The 17,873-nt window shown below is 41.1% G+C and overlaps 1 protein-coding gene across 7 annotated transcripts in view; it reads left to right on the top strand.

The window, feature by feature from the left end:
• Nucleotides 1–7,249, top strand: part of SEMA6D (semaphorin 6D) — a 225,215-nt gene extending 217,966 nt beyond the window's left edge. For all 7 annotated transcript variants that reach the window (XM_086757155.1, XM_086757148.1, XM_086757154.1 and 4 more), the window contains 2 exons: nucleotides 1,273–1,440; nucleotides 3,541–7,249. In XM_086757155.1, coding sequence (XP_086613281.1) covers nucleotides 1,273–1,440; nucleotides 3,541–4,844 — 1,472 coding nt within the window. In that variant the 3' untranslated portion in view covers nucleotides 4,845–7,249. The remainder of the gene's footprint in view (nucleotides 1–1,272; nucleotides 1,441–3,540) is intronic.
• Nucleotides 7,250–17,873: the final 10,624 nt, after the last annotated feature.

Raw genomic sequence — 17,873 nt, 5'->3', positions numbered from 1 at the left:
CTCCTTCAGTGATTTTTCTAATAGTGTTTTTACCATTAGCCCCTGGTGTTCAGGGAGCCAGGACCCAGTGCTCCTCTGTTGAACTCAAAAGCCGAACCTGTGTTGACTTCAACAGAAACAAGGTCGAGCCCTTATTTTCCAGTCTTTGCTCCCAGAACTTGGACTCTACCTTCAAACCAGGGGCACATTTCTGATTGAGAAATATGAAAGTAATCTATTGGTATGTTAAATGTGTAAGAGCGCAACAAGAACATTCTTTAGTGGTTTGGTTTCTGATGATACTTGCACTTCTGTAACTTGACAAGAAGTACTGTTTGAGACAAGTATTTTCCAGATACATTTACCCATAATGTAAGTTAGAGACTCAGGAAAGCAAAACAAAAAACAAAATTGTGTTACATGGAAATGCTACATAGCTTGTGTGAGTGTTTATTTTATCAACTGAATTTTTAAAGTGATATTTTAGGACACAGATACAACTGAACTTTATTTCCCAGTCCAGAATGAGCGTGCTTTTGAAGTACATGTCTCAGTCAGATCTTGAGCCATAGACATTCATGCCTAAACCTACTGAGACAGTGAGCGCAAAATACTTGACTACAAAGTAGACTTTGGATTGTAAACACAATTCAATGTGTTTTCCTCCTCATGTGCATTTTTCATGTAGGCTATGGTAGTTCTGTTCAGCAAATGAACTAGAGGAGCCAGAATCTATGCAACATTGTTCCTTAGGAACCATTACAAAATAGAGGTTAAAACCATTCCTTTCATCCATACCTGTAGAAATGGCTAATTCAGCAGTTCCTGGTGTACTGTAATAGCACTAAGGGAGCTGATCTGGTTTCTCAGGCGTAACCTGTCATGAGTGTGTATCTTTCCAAGTAACAACTTCTTTTTTTTTTTGAAGATGTTTAAAAGGCAGCCAAGTATGTTGTCTGCAGTGAAGAATATTGCAATTAAGAGGAATAAGTTGTGCTTTTCACCTCCACCAATTGCTTACTTTAACTTTTGCACTGCTTTCATGTTTGACTTCTGGCTTTTTGGCTAGCAGCAGTTGATGTTTTAATGTATATTTTTTGTACTTACTTAAAGTTTTGAACCAAATGATGTTAATCAGCCCTCTGTACTTCTGCAGACTGTAGGGGGTCACATGTTGCTCTGGCATGTAACTCCCATTAAATACTGTCACCAGCTGTAGCTTAGATGTGCCATGAAACAGTGAGGAAAGCCTGACTGTAATACACATTAATAAAAATCTGTTTGCCACCACAGACATGGAGTTCTCCTCAGCTTCCATTACCACAATGGCAAGTATCCCAGTTATATCACCTAAAGTGATTGGTTCCTGGAAACCTAAAGTGACTGGCTCTCGGAAATTTGTAGTTCAAGATGACCCAAACACTTCTGATTATTCTGATCCATTATCAGGTGTCCCAAAGGGTAAGGCCTTACTAGGGAATACATTGCAGCTGAATGGAAACCTGATAGTCTCTGCATTGTCAAAGGCATAAATGTAACAGCCATGATTGTTGGGCTACATTTTACAACCATTTCCTGTGAATATGCAGACAGTGCAATCATGTTTTTCATACTTACTTATCCAGTGTACAAAGTGCTGCTTAGAGCTTATAATGGGACACACAGATAATAAGCTCAGCCTTTTATTCCTGGGGTGCTCCAAAGCTCCCATTAAAATCAGTGGGAGTTCTCGATGCATTAAAAAAAATTACATTCAAAACTTATCTGCACCTCTGGTGGTTATTTTCAAACCAGTCTAGTTTGGAAAAGACTATTCGTCCTCCAGAATGGTTGCTTACAAGAGCTTAATGTTTTGGAGTTTTTGTTCAGTTTGTGGGTGGGGTTTTTCTAGGGGTGGGGGGGAACAGAAGACAAAGCACAGCTCCATGACAGATACGTGCATTAAATGGGGCGTGTGCCAAACTGCCTGCCTGGAGCGTGTTTCTGAAGAACGTAGGTCAGAGCTGAGTAAGGATGGCCTGAATTTTTATTCTCTGGATATGAGCATCAGTTAAATGTCATCTCAGTACATAGAGAGACACACAGAAACATCTTCTGCATGTAATTCATCTTTCTGCAGCCATTCTTTCAGCTAAGTGAACCTCTGATTAGGCTCTTACGGCAGCAAAGACTTCATTTCAGTAGGACTATTGCAGTCAACCCAAGATTTGAGAAACTTCCTGTCCCATAACCAAAACTTAACACGAGTCTTCAGTAGACAGAATAGCCAGGTGACAGACATGTTTGCACAATTCTGCATTTACTGAAAATCTCACCAGCTGAAAATCATTTCTGTTTTATTACCATTCACCAAAACATATCAGGTTTCCTGTCGGCCATTATGGCAGTGCATTTGTCATTTCAATTTGTTGCAGTTATTTTCCATTTTGCTTCAAGTTTTTGTTATCATTTGCTCTTGGTTCTGAATCACATTTTTGTGTCATAGCTATTAGTGAACTTTACTCTTGTTTCCTTTTTTCTTCTGCACAGTGCCATTAAAACCTCTAACCCTGAACATTAACAATGTTCAAAGGCCTTGCCTCTAACAAAAGTGAATCTATTCCTTCCCTCTTGCTCTTTCATTTTAACATCCCTTGGGATAGTTAACAGAATTACTTTCATTAAAAACTAACATATTGTCTTAGCTGCAAGATGTCTGTGGTTGCTTTTAAAATCTCAAAAAACAAAGGGAGCTTGTTAATACACAAATAAAAAACTAATCCAATATTCACCTTCTTGGTCTAAGCTAAAAGTTTTCTAAATTTTAACGTTCTTTAATAACTTACCCTTGCAAGTCGGTTTTTTTAAATGTTATGCAAGTATTTATGTTCATTATTGACTTAAAAAAAAAGAAAAGAAAAATTAGTGCTCCAATAGAATGACGTAATAGTGAACTTCAAAAATTGCACACTTACATAGCACCAGGTATGCAGCTCCAAGGCTGGCAACCTGTGGATGTATTCATGTGCAAGTTTTGCACTGTATTACATTAGCATGGGTATAACGATGCAGTATGTATATTATGCAGTTTTACACAACATTTGCATAATCCTGTCTCTTTTTTGATACTGATTTATGAGTTGGGCAGAAAATTGAGAGAGAAATCCATCCATGAGTTATTAATTGCTGTCTGGCCCAGTAGCACCTTCTAACCTCAATTTTCCAACAGAAATCATTAGTGGTAATAGCATACAGGCCCCTGTTTGTGAGCCTTTAAGGAAATTTGGGGACAGGCTAAACCAAATGTAGTATCAGGAGAGAAGCTTGAACAAGCATGCCTCATTATCAAAGAAAATGGATGGTCTTCATTTAGACTGATCAGCGCTCACCCAGTCATTTTTATTTAGCAAATTATTTGCATTCACCAGTGCTGTGGATGGCAGGATCCAGCTGAGTTACACTCACGCTAGACACAGAGCACTTACAGACACTTCCTAGACACTTCCCTGAGGGAGGCAGCCTTCTGAACTGTACCAGTGTGAAGTACATGTAGATTTATGATATGCTGCATGTCTTTTGCAGGTGTAAGGTGGGAAGTACAATCAGGAGAGTCCAACCAAATGGTACATATGAATGTCCTAATCACTTGTGTCTTTGCCGCTTTTGTCCTGGGAGCCTTTATTGCGGGAGTGGCCGTTTACTGTTACCGGGATATATTTGTACGAAAATCCAGAAAAATACACAAAGATGCTGAATCGGCTCAGTCCTGTACTGACTCCAGCGGGAGCTTTGCTAAACTGAACGGACTGTTTGATAGTCCCGTCAAGGAATATCAACAAAACATTGATTCACCCAAACTTTACACCAACCTGTTGACTAGCAGAAAGGAGTTGCCACCAAATGGTGATACGAAGTCCATGATGATGGACCACAGGGGTCAGCCTCCAGAATTAGCTGCACTTCCAACTCCTGAATCTACACCAGTTCTTCAACAAAAGACTCTGCAGGCTATGAAAAGTCAGTCAGACAAAGCGCATAGTAACCTCAATGCTTCACGAAAGGAAACCCCACTAAAAAGCCCTCAGTTTTTTCCCTCCAGTCCTCCACCCCACTCTCCTCTGAGTCACGGACATATTCCTAGTGCTATTGTTCTTCCCAATGCTACCCATGATTACAATACATCTTTCTCAAATTCTAATGCGCACAAGGCAGACAAAAAGATGCAACATATTGATCATCCACTTACAAAACCATCCAGCAAAAGAGACCACAGGAGATCTGTTGATTCCAGGAACACCCTGAACGATTTTCTGAAACACTTAAATGAAACTACTAGCAATCCCAAAGCAATTATGGGAGATATTCAAGTGGCCCACCAGACTTTAATGCTGGATCCAATGGGAAATGTGGCTGAGATCCCACCTAAGGTTCCCAACCGGGAGGCGTCTTTATACTCTCCTCCATCAACTCTTCCAAGAAACAGCCCCACAAAACGAGTGGACGTTCCCACCACCCCTGCAGTACCTATGACCTCTTTGGAAAGACAGAGAGGTTATCACAAAAATTCTTCACAAAGGCATTCAATATCTGCCCTTCCTAAAAACTTAAACTCACCAAATGGTGTTTTGTTGACCAGACAGCCTAGTATTAATCGTGGGGGGTACATGCCTCCCACGGCAGGCACAAAGATGGACTACATGCAAGGGACGCCTGTCAGCGTTCACCTCCAGCCTTCCTTGTCCAGGCAAAGCAGTTACACGAGCAATGGCACCCTTCCTCGTACAGGAATAAAGAGGACACCCTCCTTAAAACCTGATGTGCCACCAAAACCCTCATTCGTTCCTCAGACAACTTCAGTCAGACCACTGAACAAATACAGTTACTAGGACATGTCTGTGCTAAAAATTAGTGTGGCATTGACCTGTACAGGTTGTGAGGTGATGTTGTGGTAGACACATAAGACAGAGACTTGCTTGTTACTAAAGAGAACAAAGTGGCCAAAGAAACTGTCTTTACTTCAGCAACATCCGTGTCCTGCCACATGTGGCTATAGCAAGACTTCGTGTACTTGCTAACAGCAAACACAAAAAAAAACAAAGGAAAGTGCTGGTCATTACATTTCTTTTGTTTGGAGCTAAGGAGACATGTAGCACAATGGGGTGGGGGCTACCTTACTGTTCTAAATAGCTTAAAAAAAAGCTCTTGGGAAAAAAAAAATCAGTAAGCAAATACTTGAAAAAAAAATGGGTTCCATTTTAGACTGCCGTTAAGCGTGGTCCTTCCCATTAAATGTGAACATTTTAATATGTATGCATTCACCTTGCCTCTTGCACAAATGTCAGAAAATGGTAATGTCTCAATGAATATCTGGGTTAATAATCAATTTGCTGGAATTCAGTCTCTGGCCCAACTGTAGCATTATTATTTTTTTTCTCTCCGTGCGTGGCATTTTGTTTGTGCCACAAAGCTGTGCGTGTGTGTGGATGTGCGTGTGTACTGTACACACTAAGATGTACTTAGATTCCCATTGCATCTTTTATGCTATGGAATTGTTTACATTGAGCATGACTGAACAAACAGATGACTCTGCCTTCTGCAGCCCGTTGGGTTCAGTTTGGGGAGAGCTAAGGATGAACTGTGCATCTCTGCCAGCCTTCTGAATAATACCGTCTTGATGAACTAGTCACCCGGTGAAGGAGTGCAGATGCGTTTAATTCTTCATCACTCTGTTATGCTGCTATTGATTCAGAGCTGTGCATTTCAAATCTAGTGTTTTGGGCTGGAACAGGGGAGTTTTACTGTGTTTCCACAGTGCCTCCATCCAATACCTGGCCACTGTGAACTTGAGCCCCTGTACTTCTCACTGAGGGCAGCTAATAATCTATTCACTTGGCAAAGGCCTGTGTAACTAGAGAGGGTTATGTTTTTGTTGCGTTTAATAATGCCCTACACGCTGATAGACTCTTGTCAATAAAAAAAGAAGAAACATTAATTGGCTTGGCAGAAGCAGCCTGTGAAAAATTCAACAGTAGTGCAATCAATTTGTTTTTGTTGTGTAATGTAAGGTTTTTTCCAAAGTCATGCAGGTAATGACAATATTCTGTAAATACTATGTGTGAGTTTACCTGAATCTGTGCATTTTGTGCCTTATTCATGCAAATGATAAAAGTACTAAAAAAAAAAAATAAATAAATCTGTCAAGTGTTCTCACTATAGCACATATCTCCCGAGTGCCAGTTGTAAAACCTCTCAACAGCACCCAAAAAAAAAAAAAAAGAAGATAAAAAGCAAGAATAATTAATGGTAACTAAAGGCAGCCTACAGTCCAAGAAGACAGCAGCATTAAATCACCTTACCATGATAAACATTCCACTCCAGCTCTCCGAAGGATCAAACAGTTATAATGTGAAATTAAATGAGGTTTCTAGGGTAATGGAACACCTGCTAAAGTTGTGTAAGCTATTTAGTAGGTTTTACAGTATCCACTTGCAGCTGATGTTCAACACAGATGGCTATTTTAGCTTGCAAACGACACACTACCACATTGTTTATTGAACATAACTATAGAAATAACCATGGCAGAGGAATATTCATGAATTAGCAGGACAAATAACGGCAATGGGTTTCAGAGATGGTGGAGATTTATATCATGTGTTCGAAGGGGAGAAAAGGTTAGTCACTGAAAACTGGATCTCTGTTACAGAACAAAGAATAAAGGATAGAAGTAGTCATTTTTTTTTCTCGTAAGGCTGTAAGGGACATTTATTTCCTGAGACCTCTGGATCCAAAAATCAATTATCTCTCTTCCTAAACACTTCTGTCTTGCAACTAAACCACTACAGATTAATAACTATTAAAAATGTACTCAGTTGTCAAAAGACACAAACTGATCCGAATTCACTTTACAAATATTAATTAATACAGACTTGTGTGAAACCGAAAGATAAATGTATGTGAACCCTGATAACCTCCTGTAACATTGTGCTGCCTTGTAGATGGTAATGTGAGTTCTCTCAGTATTTATGTTGAAATTTCTAACATTCAACCTAGTCCTTCTTCTGTTAATTTAATAATAAAAGATGCTTTATCCATTTGTGCAAAGGTAAACGCAGATTGTATCTTTTTTAATGGTACGGCATAAAAAAAAGTAACCCTTAAATGAAGCTGCTCTATACTATAGAGTACTTTAACATGTATAGATATCTTGTAAACTTGTATTGTGGATGTGTAAATAATACGTTCTTTGGGTTTTTAACACCGCATGTAAAGTCAAATAAAATATTCCAATGTACCGAGTGTCTAAGTTCATTATTAGTGAAGCTAGGTTTGGTGCATTGTTCTTGGGATTACAATAGAGGGAAAAGTCAGCTTGCCTTTCATAGCTCTGTGAAGGAGGCACGGAGCCATCCTCTCATCAGCCTTACAGGGGACTTGCAGAGCCAGACAGTGACGCACGCAGGTGTCCTTCCATTTCCATTGCAGCCTCACGTTGAGATGCACGTTCCTGAGGGAGCGCGAGTGTCTGTAGATGACTTTCAGCCTCCTGAGTTAAATATAAAACATGAAAGTAACTGGCATGCAGTGGGAGGGTGTAGTACAGAGTCAAGATTGCCCATATAACATTTGAAAATACATCATGTATGCCCATATGAAGCCTTTGTTGGAGCTTGATCCAGGTTTCAGCTAGGCTCTGGGTCCTGCAAACTATTCTTGTTAAGGTTATAAAAATACCAATTTTCTGCAAATACAGTACAGTTTTGAAAGAAGACAGTGTGTTCCTTTTAAAACGTAGGCTACAAAAAGACATCATTCTTGGCAAAATTAATTGCTGACTCTACATAGCAGGACATTCCTAAATACTTACTAATGTTTAATAATTGAAATTCACATTTCAGTCAGACAGGAAAGCCCAACAGAAATATACTTGCCCTGTAGTGAGTATGTGCCAACATCACACGTAATTTTAAAATAATCAGGGTAATTTAGTATCAGAAAACAAATATAATTTATTCTTTTAATTAAAAGTTGATTGTGATAATGGATTTTTTTTTAATGAGATTATGCTGTCAAGGTACTAATCATTTGAAATTACTGTGCATGTTATAACAATACAATAGCACCTAGTTGTATCTTACTACTAAAAAAAATATATTTTTTTAAAGGAAGAAGAAACATGGTGCTAAAAAAAAAATCCCCAACCTATAATAACTCACTATGTATTTTTTTTCTAGTGCAGAAGCAAATTTAGATTTCTTTTTATTGCTGTGGTTTTTTTCATTGGATGTCTTTATATATGAAAGGAAGAGTCAATCATACACAGCTGTCATGTTGCTGCAAGCCTGTGCTGCTTTTCCACTTTAAAATTAACTGCCTTTGACACCAAAGTGTCGGCCAGTGGGGCTAAAGGTGTGTGCTCTGTGAAGGCGCTGTACCTTTTGAAGCACACCTACTTGAATCATTGTCAGTCAGGTATTAAGGGTCTTAATGAGAAACTGCAAATAGTTATTTTAGTGACATATAAAAGTGCACCTGCAACATGAATGATGGAATATTTTTGTTCAGAAAATATCAGTGTTTATTGTATCTAAAAGATGTCAAGTGTCCATTTCCCACAGTTACTTGTTTTGGTCTATATTGAACCAGCCATCACTTACCCAGAGCTATGTGGTGGCTGGATGGGTCTAGGCCAGGCGGCCGCCTCTCCCGTCATGCTCTGCCAGGCTCCATGGTGGGTGCAAACACCACAGAAGTCTCTGAAAACAAATATTCACCATTTGTTAGAAAAATAAGTACAAGAAAAACTCTCCTTTTACTAACAGAGAGTGAACGTGGCAACCCAAGGCTAACCAGCCATAACAGCAGGTTTTAAACGGCCTTGTCTTTAATGATTATGCCAAAGCAGCCACCTACAGACTCCCCATTCTGAATGGGAACTGCAGCAATAAGGAAAAGCTTAGCAAGAAAAGAAATGAAAGCAATTTCAGTTTTTCTCCTCAGCTGCCCTCCTGTGTCAATTGGTTGGTTTTAAGCATCTAAAGTATCTCTTGAAGAACCATCTGTAGGCACAGCGCTTGCTGATTAGGGCAGGAGGGGTGCTTGACACTCGCAAGAGGAGGTCCAAGGCCCAGCGCACGGAGTTGGCCGGAGCACTCAGGGCTGTGGAGAGGCGCGCGCAGTCCTGGTACGGGTGCACGAAGGCAGAGGAAAGGCTCCTGCTCGTCTCTGGCTTTCTTTGGGTTTTGTAGAAAAAAAAATAATTTTGAACTGAAAACAGACAAGTAAAAAAGACAAACCAAAAAAGGACTGCAGGCCCATAGTAGTGGGATGATTGCAAGAAAACCAATTTGTAAAGCCATGAGTAGTTATCTCTATGGCTGTGCAGGCAGCACAAACCTGTGGCCTTTTAAATTGAGGTCTTAAAGTAATCAGAGTAGTTACAAAAATCAGGATGCCTCTGTCTTAGTGCCGTCTTGCTAATGAGTCACTCTCTGACCCTGGCAAGATTATGCAGGGTTTATTCAGTATAATGGATCCTCAGAAGGCAGTGTTCTTAGATGGAGTATGTGCAGTTGGTCTGTTTGTAATGTTCTCCACTTATGAAGGTTTTCTTGTTTTTTTCCTTCTCCCTCTGTGATTCTGAGCACCACCAAGGACATCTTGCAGGTAAATAAAGGGAAAGAGAAATCCTTTCCCATCTGGGAAAGGTTAGTATTTGCAGGAGTGGGGAGGAGTTGGCTGGTATTTCCCCAGGTGCCTATTAATTTCATGGGATGGAAAAATACTTTTTTTAAAATTGATCACGACAAAATACCACATAAATGCAGCACCTGGACTTCAGCTGGGATGTGCAGGCTTTTCATATAAAAAGCAGTACCAGGAGACCCACCCTATCAAGACTGCATTTGTTGTTCAAATGTCATCATAGCACATTATGAAAGAGCAAGAAACCAAAGGATTTGGGAGACAAAAACATTAAATATTTAATTAGATTCTGCTTTGCTCCAAGAACTAGAGGTTCTCACCTTTTTATTCAATCACACTAAAGTGAGGACCTGACCCTGGACCAGCCATTGCTGCCTGCCTGCAAACATTTTTGTAGACATATTGCGTTGGCCTGACACACATCTGAAACTATAATCTGTCCTGAACTCTTGACTGAGAAACCATTTCTACTCTGCCTGAAATCAAATTTATTGGAAATTCTGGTTTTATTAGTGCATTCTGAATTAATCCAATGACCTGACTTAGGGTCTGCTTGCTCACTTTTTTCCTACAGTCACCAACAACTTTTCTGAGCTCTGCTCATTAAAATTGTAACTAGATCCAAGTCTGTGTCCTACCGTGAAGGCTGCTGACCACAGTGGAGATGCCAGAGGGTGACCATATTTAGGTAAAGTTGGAGAATTTGGGCTGCAATGATGACACTGTGTCCTCTCTGCCAGACTGGTGCCTCTGCCCTTCACGTCAGCCAGGAAGAGTGTTCCTCAAGCTCCTGTAATACTTTAAGGGTAGGGAAGGAGAAGAAAATCTACCACATGGACAAACTGTCCTGACCATTTTCAGGAATGGTTCCCCTCTGTCAACAAAAAAAAAGGAAGTTTACTACAGGAAAACTTGAATGGTCAAAAAAAAACCCAAATCAACCCCAAAACTGACCTGCATGCATCTTGCTGTCCTTGTTTTGTGACTCACAGGCTGTTTTTCCAGGGCAAAGTCCCACTGATTTGCACAAAACTGAGCAAAAAATAACAGTTCTCAATAAAGGCCCTTCAGCAGGATCATACCTGGCTGTAATAGCTGTTTTGTAACTTTTTCCAGTAGCTGACCTTAAACATTGGCAGAGGCAGACTGTGAACTAACTAGTTTGCTTCTGTAGCTGTAGGATAGCCTTTAACATACGTCTGCTCCTGCGCAGAAATGGACGGCTGCCTAGTAAGAGAAGAAAGGTGGCAATTGGCTTGTAATTTGGGTCACTTTAAGCACAGGCTTATTTCTCAAATCTTTGATTTACAATACTGGCCCCACATGAGGAAAAAATAATCAAAAGTAGATCAGAGCAGATGAATCATAAAAGCAATGCACAAGCTAGCTGTGCCTTCCCTTTCTGTGCAATGAATATCCATCTGATTACTCCGATCTCCTCAGGAATACGTGTTGGTCAATTAATAGCTTGAGATTTTTTTTTTTTTTGTTACAGACCAATGGCAAATTTTTATAATCAGGCCGTGCTGTATAACCGTGAATGGCTATTAGTCACAGGTTATTGTGCCTGGTCAACGATTAGGTGAGCGAGAAGCACTTCCAATATTAATGCTGTATGTGAGAACTGATTTCTGTGAAAGCTTGTGCATGCAGCTCTGACATTCAGTCTCTGTCACTGTTAGCGCAGGTGAAATACTGACTCCATCGAATGAGATGGCAGAGCTGCATGGGGCCAGGCCTTCACCCTCAATCACTCAGACGTTCCCAGAAAGCAAATGCTAAGGAGGTGCGAGCAAGGCCAAAGCAAAATAGGATGCGCATCTGCAGGAAAGCATTTGCTGTACCAGGACGCAGCTCCATCATCATCTCTGGCCACCTTTGTTTCATAAGGAGATCAAGGCTTCAGAGTAAGAAAAACATCTCTGCAGGAATGGTCTGCTTTTTCTGCAGGGTTTTCCAGCAGATACTGCAATGAGAGCCGAGCAGGCTTGCTTAGGCCAGCTGACATTTTATGTGTGGAGTCCTCTCGCTATCCCTGGACCACCGTGTGTGCAGCTGTAAGTTTGCCGGGTTTTAAATTCACTAGAAAAGCCCATCATGTTCCACTCAACTGGGACATAAGGCACCAAATGTCAAGCTCCCAGGCACAAGAGAAAAGCTGCACGAAGGCACCCCCTGAGCACATTGAGACTTGCCTGTGGGGAGCTGCTTGTGCTAACGGAAGCAGAAAAGGGTGTTTTGTGGTGTTTGCTTCACTTCAATTGGTAACATTCAAGTAAGGGATATCAAAATATCAAAATCACAGAATCACAGATGGCTGAGGTTGGAAGGGACCTCTGCAGATCTTCTGGTCCAACCCCCTTGCTCAGGCAGGGCCACCTAGTGCTACTCAAGTATTTGGGAAATCACTGAGCTGAATTCAAACTCTGAACTGAAAGACAGTAAAAATGATTACTCACCCTTAAAAACCTTTCTAGGAGAACTTTCAGATTAAGCAGGTCTTTTTGCATGAAGATGAAGTCTTCTTCCTACCCAGACTGAGATGAGTTTGGATATCCAACTACTATTTTTATTGCAGCACTTATTTCTCTTTGACAAGCATAGAGTGCACATCTCAAATAGTCCTTCACCGTGCAGATCTCAGAGGATATCAGCTCATCCTAACGCACAATGTACCACTCTCCAGGAGAGTCTTTCATCTGAAGTGACATCATGATCAAAGGTGAGGTTATACGGAGTGCACCATGCTGTGAGAAGTTACGTGATATTTCAATGCTACTTCGTTACTGGGATGGATAGTTCAGAAAGCACTTGAAAATGACATTTTACTATACATTATATGTTCCATATTACAAGCATTCCTTGCTAGTTCCTGCTGCTTCTGTTAAATTGCAGTACTTGGTAAAAGGCTTGATTTTCTCTTCCATAGGAACAAAACTCCAAGTAAAATTTCTTCCCAAACTCTGAGGGAGGGGATGTGCCTCAAAAGGCTCTAACTACATAACATATTCCAGGCCAGGAGAGACAAAATATCACATAGGACATCAGTTGCCAAAAAATATACTTTTTGTCATGTTTCAGACTAAAAACTCTTAAAAACTTGTCATCTCAATTTGAGGAGATGAGGTAGGGGGGTGTTGGAGGGGCAAGGGAAAGTTTGCCCTGAAACTGGTTGACAGCATGGACAGCGTTATGACACTGGCTTCTAATAAAATCTTGCACAAATGCTACACAGCTAACAATGTCAGCAATTTCTATCTAAATTCAGTACTGGATTTTTTTAAAATCCTCCTTGTGTTCTCTAAAATATAGTTTCCCTTGTCCTGCACAGAACAATAACTTACCTGTCTTGAAGCCTTACTTTGATATTTTAGTGCTCATTTGGGTTTTCATAAAGCTCTTCCAAGGAAGGCTTCTCCTCTCTGTCGCTGCTGCTTCATAGGATATCCTAGCCCCACGCCCCTTTGCTTCAGGTGCAAGGTCAAGTCAGAGCCAGAGGAGCCAATTTCAGAAAGTCAGACTGCACCTTCATTGTGCCACCAATCTCACCTCCAAACTCGTCACAGCATGAATGACAAGACAGAACCTTCTCCAGGATGGTTCTATATTAGCTCTTTCCTACGGAGCATGGGCATTCCATCAATGTAACTTGGGTGTTGACATTGGTACCTCTCAAAATTTTCTCAGATGTCCATCAAACACCCATATGTAGCTTGTCCATAACAGGGTGAGGGAGAGCAAGTGGGGAGACAGATCCACACCAAACCAGGAATCTCAAAGCAAGTCTGGAAAACCAATAGAAAGCAGCAGGAGATATATGTCTAAATACCACTCATGCCTTTGAAAATCCCCTCAGCTGTTAGGCCCATTTAATCCTTGCTCTCCGTTCAGACGTTCACAAAGACGCCAGCTACGATGTGCATCATTCACCCTGTAGGTACAGGGAAGAACCATGGCATCTCTGGAAAGCATACCCGATCGCCTAATTCCAACCCAAAGAAGCTACAGACACCAACTAGCTCATGATGAAGACAGAGTTTCAACCAGTGACCACAGACCTAGGAGATCCCCGATACCTTATTTAAGTATTTCTGAACTATTCAAAGTTGCAGAATGTGTTTTCGTTTGGGGGGTTATTTTGCTAGTTAGGTTGCTTTGCTGTTATGGCTGTTGTTTTAAAATAAAGCAATTCTGGATTACTAATAAGTCTGTGCACTTTTTTTTCTCCCAAGAATATTACAAAAGTTGACATTAAATGTACTAGCCTGAACTCAGTTTCTGTCTGATTTAATAAATTTATGCCAGCCAATCAGCAATTATTTTTTTTTATTAACCCTGGAGGTTAAATGGAAGTTTACTAAAATCAGAATATGTTAAATGAATAATTGCTCTTGGTTTATTTCAAGAAGTCTCTCTCTTACCCCAATAATCAGTTCAGCTGCAAAGAGATCAATAAGGTCCTTCAATTCAATGAGTAGAAGGCATACATTAAAGAGTTGGTAACAAATCTGATAGACTGGAGAAGATATTACAGCCTATTATGGGTATTTTTGACACTAAATCTATCTGCTAAAAATTCTTGAGAAAAGGTTACTGCCTATACACTAATGTTGCCAAATGGAATAATTTGTTAGCATTGCTTGAGAAGATTTCCTGGCATTTATCCACAAACACAAGTCTTGTCTGTTAAATCCTCATTACAGGAGAAACCAGACTTTTAATCCTGAAATCAAAAATAGCTTCAGAAGCCAACCATTGCTGGGTCTTCCCATCCCACAAACGGACAAAGCAGGTTATCATTTCCTAGACTACAAAATCCCAGTTAAGAATCCTCCCCTTCCCCATTAAGGAGACTCCCAACGTAACAGCTCAGCAGGTACAGTGTGCACAGCCCCGGGTACGCTGCACAGACCTCTTTGCCACTTTTGTTAGGAAGCTGTCTCTACACAGCACCTGGGTTTTGTTGGCCCCAGGAGCGGTCACTTAAGATGTGCAGGTTCAGTGCAGGTTGTGCTTGTGAGCAAAGACTAAATTCAAGGTGATTTTTAGTGTCAGTCTCACTGAAGGACATGGAACAGTATAAAACCCTCCAGTTATATCCTCTTTTTGACTGTAATTATAGCAATAGTCTTAGATCATTAAATATAGCCATCATCACACTTCTATCAATCTCCTCAGCCAAACGTGCAGACTCACAGAGAAAAGGAATGAGTTTTTAAGAGGGTCAAACTGTAACAAGAGCTCACTGACAGCATCCACGGCAGCGCACCGGAGCTTAGCTACGCAGCTCCCAGCAGAGCAGCCAGTGTTTTTACATCGGCCACGGGAGGCAGAGCTAATGCACTAGAAGAATTTCATGCTGCAGAATCACCTCCGTGGATTTAAACTCTCAGAGAGAAATGCCTTGGTTTATTCCCGTGATATTTCTGCAGAACAGAAATTACCTGGCAAATTACTTCTGGTCATGTTTGGTAGGGATTTACCAACAGTGGCTCAGTTCTCATCACAGCCTCAGTTTTCCTCAGTGGCCCCATTTTGTCCTTGTTAAGTAAACAAGACTAGCACTCAGAAAAGTGCTCAAAGTAAAGCGCTTTATTTTAGGTGCCTGACTGAAATAAGCATTTCAATTAGATTCATTAAGGAAGTTATTACTTGTTAATTGAATAGAAACAGACTGCTAAGGATCACTTATTGAGGTCTAATAAGTATGTAAGAGTGAAATCTACTCTTCATGTAATTCCATCAGCAATAAACTAGTGTAATTAGCTTCTTACTAACAAACTTAAATTGTGGGGAATGTTGAGGCAGATAATTGGCACTTAGGAAGATACCTATAGTAAGTTAGTGCAGTATCAATTAACATACTTATGAAATGTCAGTTTAAACTCTCAACAAATAGTTGATAGTGGGCTGTGGGTTACTTGGTTAAAAGCTATTTAAATGCTTAAACTTTCCTATTCAGAAAAAAATTAAAACAAGTCCTGTCACTGCTCTTTTTAAGAATTATTACCCATGCCTCATTTCCAGGTGCATAGGTATGGATCTCTTGCAATAACCATCAGTAGGGACTCTGGGGTGCTGGCGATGCACGCTGACACGTCTGGGTGACTGAAGGGCTTGTTTGCCCAGCCTGCTGTGTGCTCAGGAGCATGCTTGCCTCTGCCCCCTCGCTCCCTCACACCATGTGCAGGTTATTTGGCAACTTCTTTTCACAGATTTGTACTCCTAAAGGGGTGTGTCATCGGAGGACCAGCTAATCCCTACTCCTTGCACTTCAGCAGACTCAGCCACCACAGGACCTCACCCCCCTTCCAGTTCCATCAAATTAAGGTTCATACCTCATTGACTGTGAAGTCTTATTTTACAGATGAAGGATCTGAGGTACCAGAGCAGTAACTTTTGCCCAAAGGTGACTCAGAAAGATCACAGTAGCTCTGGGATCAATTTCTTCCCCAGGAGCTACATACGATACCTGTATCTGGCATTTGGACTCCATAACCAACCTGAGCTGATGGAACAAGGTAAACATCAGTAATTGTCTGGTCAGGACAAGCAGCAACAGAACCGACCTTCATGCCTCTAGTCCTATGATCTTATCACAGCTCTGTCTCTCCCTCCAAGTATTCTCCAGATGTTCTGGAAAGACTCTGCCTCCCTGTTTGAAATGGAAATCCCTCTGCTCTCTCTTTGACTTAACATGCAGTTTGGCTGCAGGAAATGAAACATTTTGTAATGGCACAGAGCTTATGGAGGACTTCCGTTCGTATGCAAAGCCTGAGCCTTCGCGCCCAAGAGAGGCCTTGGGAGCAGCGGTAGGAGAGGAAGGTAAGAAACCCACACTTCAGGGAGCAGAGCCAGTCCTTGGTGCACTGGAGCTTCAGTGAAGGTGTTTGGAGAGGAGGCAGAGGCACAGAGCTGGGATGATGCCAGGGCAGAAACCACGCAGGAGAACTGAGGACAGCAGGCGAGAGTCCCCAGCGGGATGCACCAGGATGTGGGGCAGACAAGGCAAAGGGAAGGGGAATAGAGGACTGGAGTCTGAGCCCGGGCAAGAAGGACAGGAGGGCTAGGAAGCGGGAAGCTATTGTCAAGAGCCGTACTTGCCATTTTAAGGGTATATGTGCAAACCAATTTTAGAAACTTCTATTTTAAAACAGGTCCACCCTCCCCTTTCCCCACACACAGAAACACACACTGATCCATCATGTGGAAATACTTCAGACTCATCTATTTTAAAAAATTGACAGCATATCCCTGTCAGCTAGGAGTGTGATTTTTTTTTTTCAGCTATGCCAGCAAAAGCTCTAATGTAGGCACAGCTGTAATATGAACAAAAGGGGAAAAAAAGTTTCTTTTTGCCAATACAGCTTCTTTTGCTCAGGCAACTGATACAAGCTGTATTTTTTGCAGGCTTTTTCCTAGTGTAAGCTTCTGCACTCTTGAGTGACTGCACTGTCAGTGCAGCTATGCACTAGGTTCAAAAAAGGTGTCCACAAGGCCTTAAATTGTGTTGAAGAAAGGACAGCACCTAGCATTGTGAAATCCTGTCGGTGCCTGGAGCTTGTAGGAATGGAGGCAATAAAAATACAAAATAATAATGAACCCTGAGCCCAACTTTCCCAAGGTCCAGAGTAATGGCAACTCACTTCCCCAACCTTTCTAACAAGCAGCTCCAATCCACGGCAGCATCGCAGGTAATTAATGTCTGCTTAGAGTAAATCACATCTCAAAACTTAGAGTTGGCTCAGTGTCCAGAAAGCCCTGGGAAGTTGGGAAGTATGGGAAGGATTTTTCTGTTCTGTACGAATGGAACAAAACTTAAACATTTGGGGAGAAAGGCAATCTGAAATAATAAATAATGCAGAAACTCCAACATACCTTTTAAAGCCTCAGTCCCCTTATAATTTAATGTTTGAAATGCTGTGCTGTTCCTTTGGAAGCCTTTTCTCTCTCCACTGCTGATGATGGTCTGTCTTCTTAGACACTTGAATAATGTCTCTCTTCCTCTTGTAACATTTTCTTCTACTACTCCTCATGCATAGTAATGCTAATAATCTCTCAGCTTTCAGCAACATTTTTCTTCTTTTAAATGAATGCCTGGTTTTATGCAGGGCTGTTTTGTTCAGCCCCTTGTCTCCTGGATGCCTCTGTCACTGCACAGTGTACCTGTGTACATACAAATGTCTATTTACCGCTGTCCGTTATGAGCTGTC

This window comes from Chlamydotis macqueenii, chromosome 12 (genome assembly GCF_036417535.1).
Source record: "Chlamydotis macqueenii isolate bChlMac1 chromosome 12, bChlMac1.mat, whole genome shotgun sequence".
Lineage (NCBI taxonomy): Eukaryota > Metazoa > Chordata > Aves > Otidiformes > Otididae > Chlamydotis > Chlamydotis macqueenii.
Note: the sequence above shows the minus strand (reverse complement) of the source record. Positions and strands in the feature narration are given on the sequence as shown.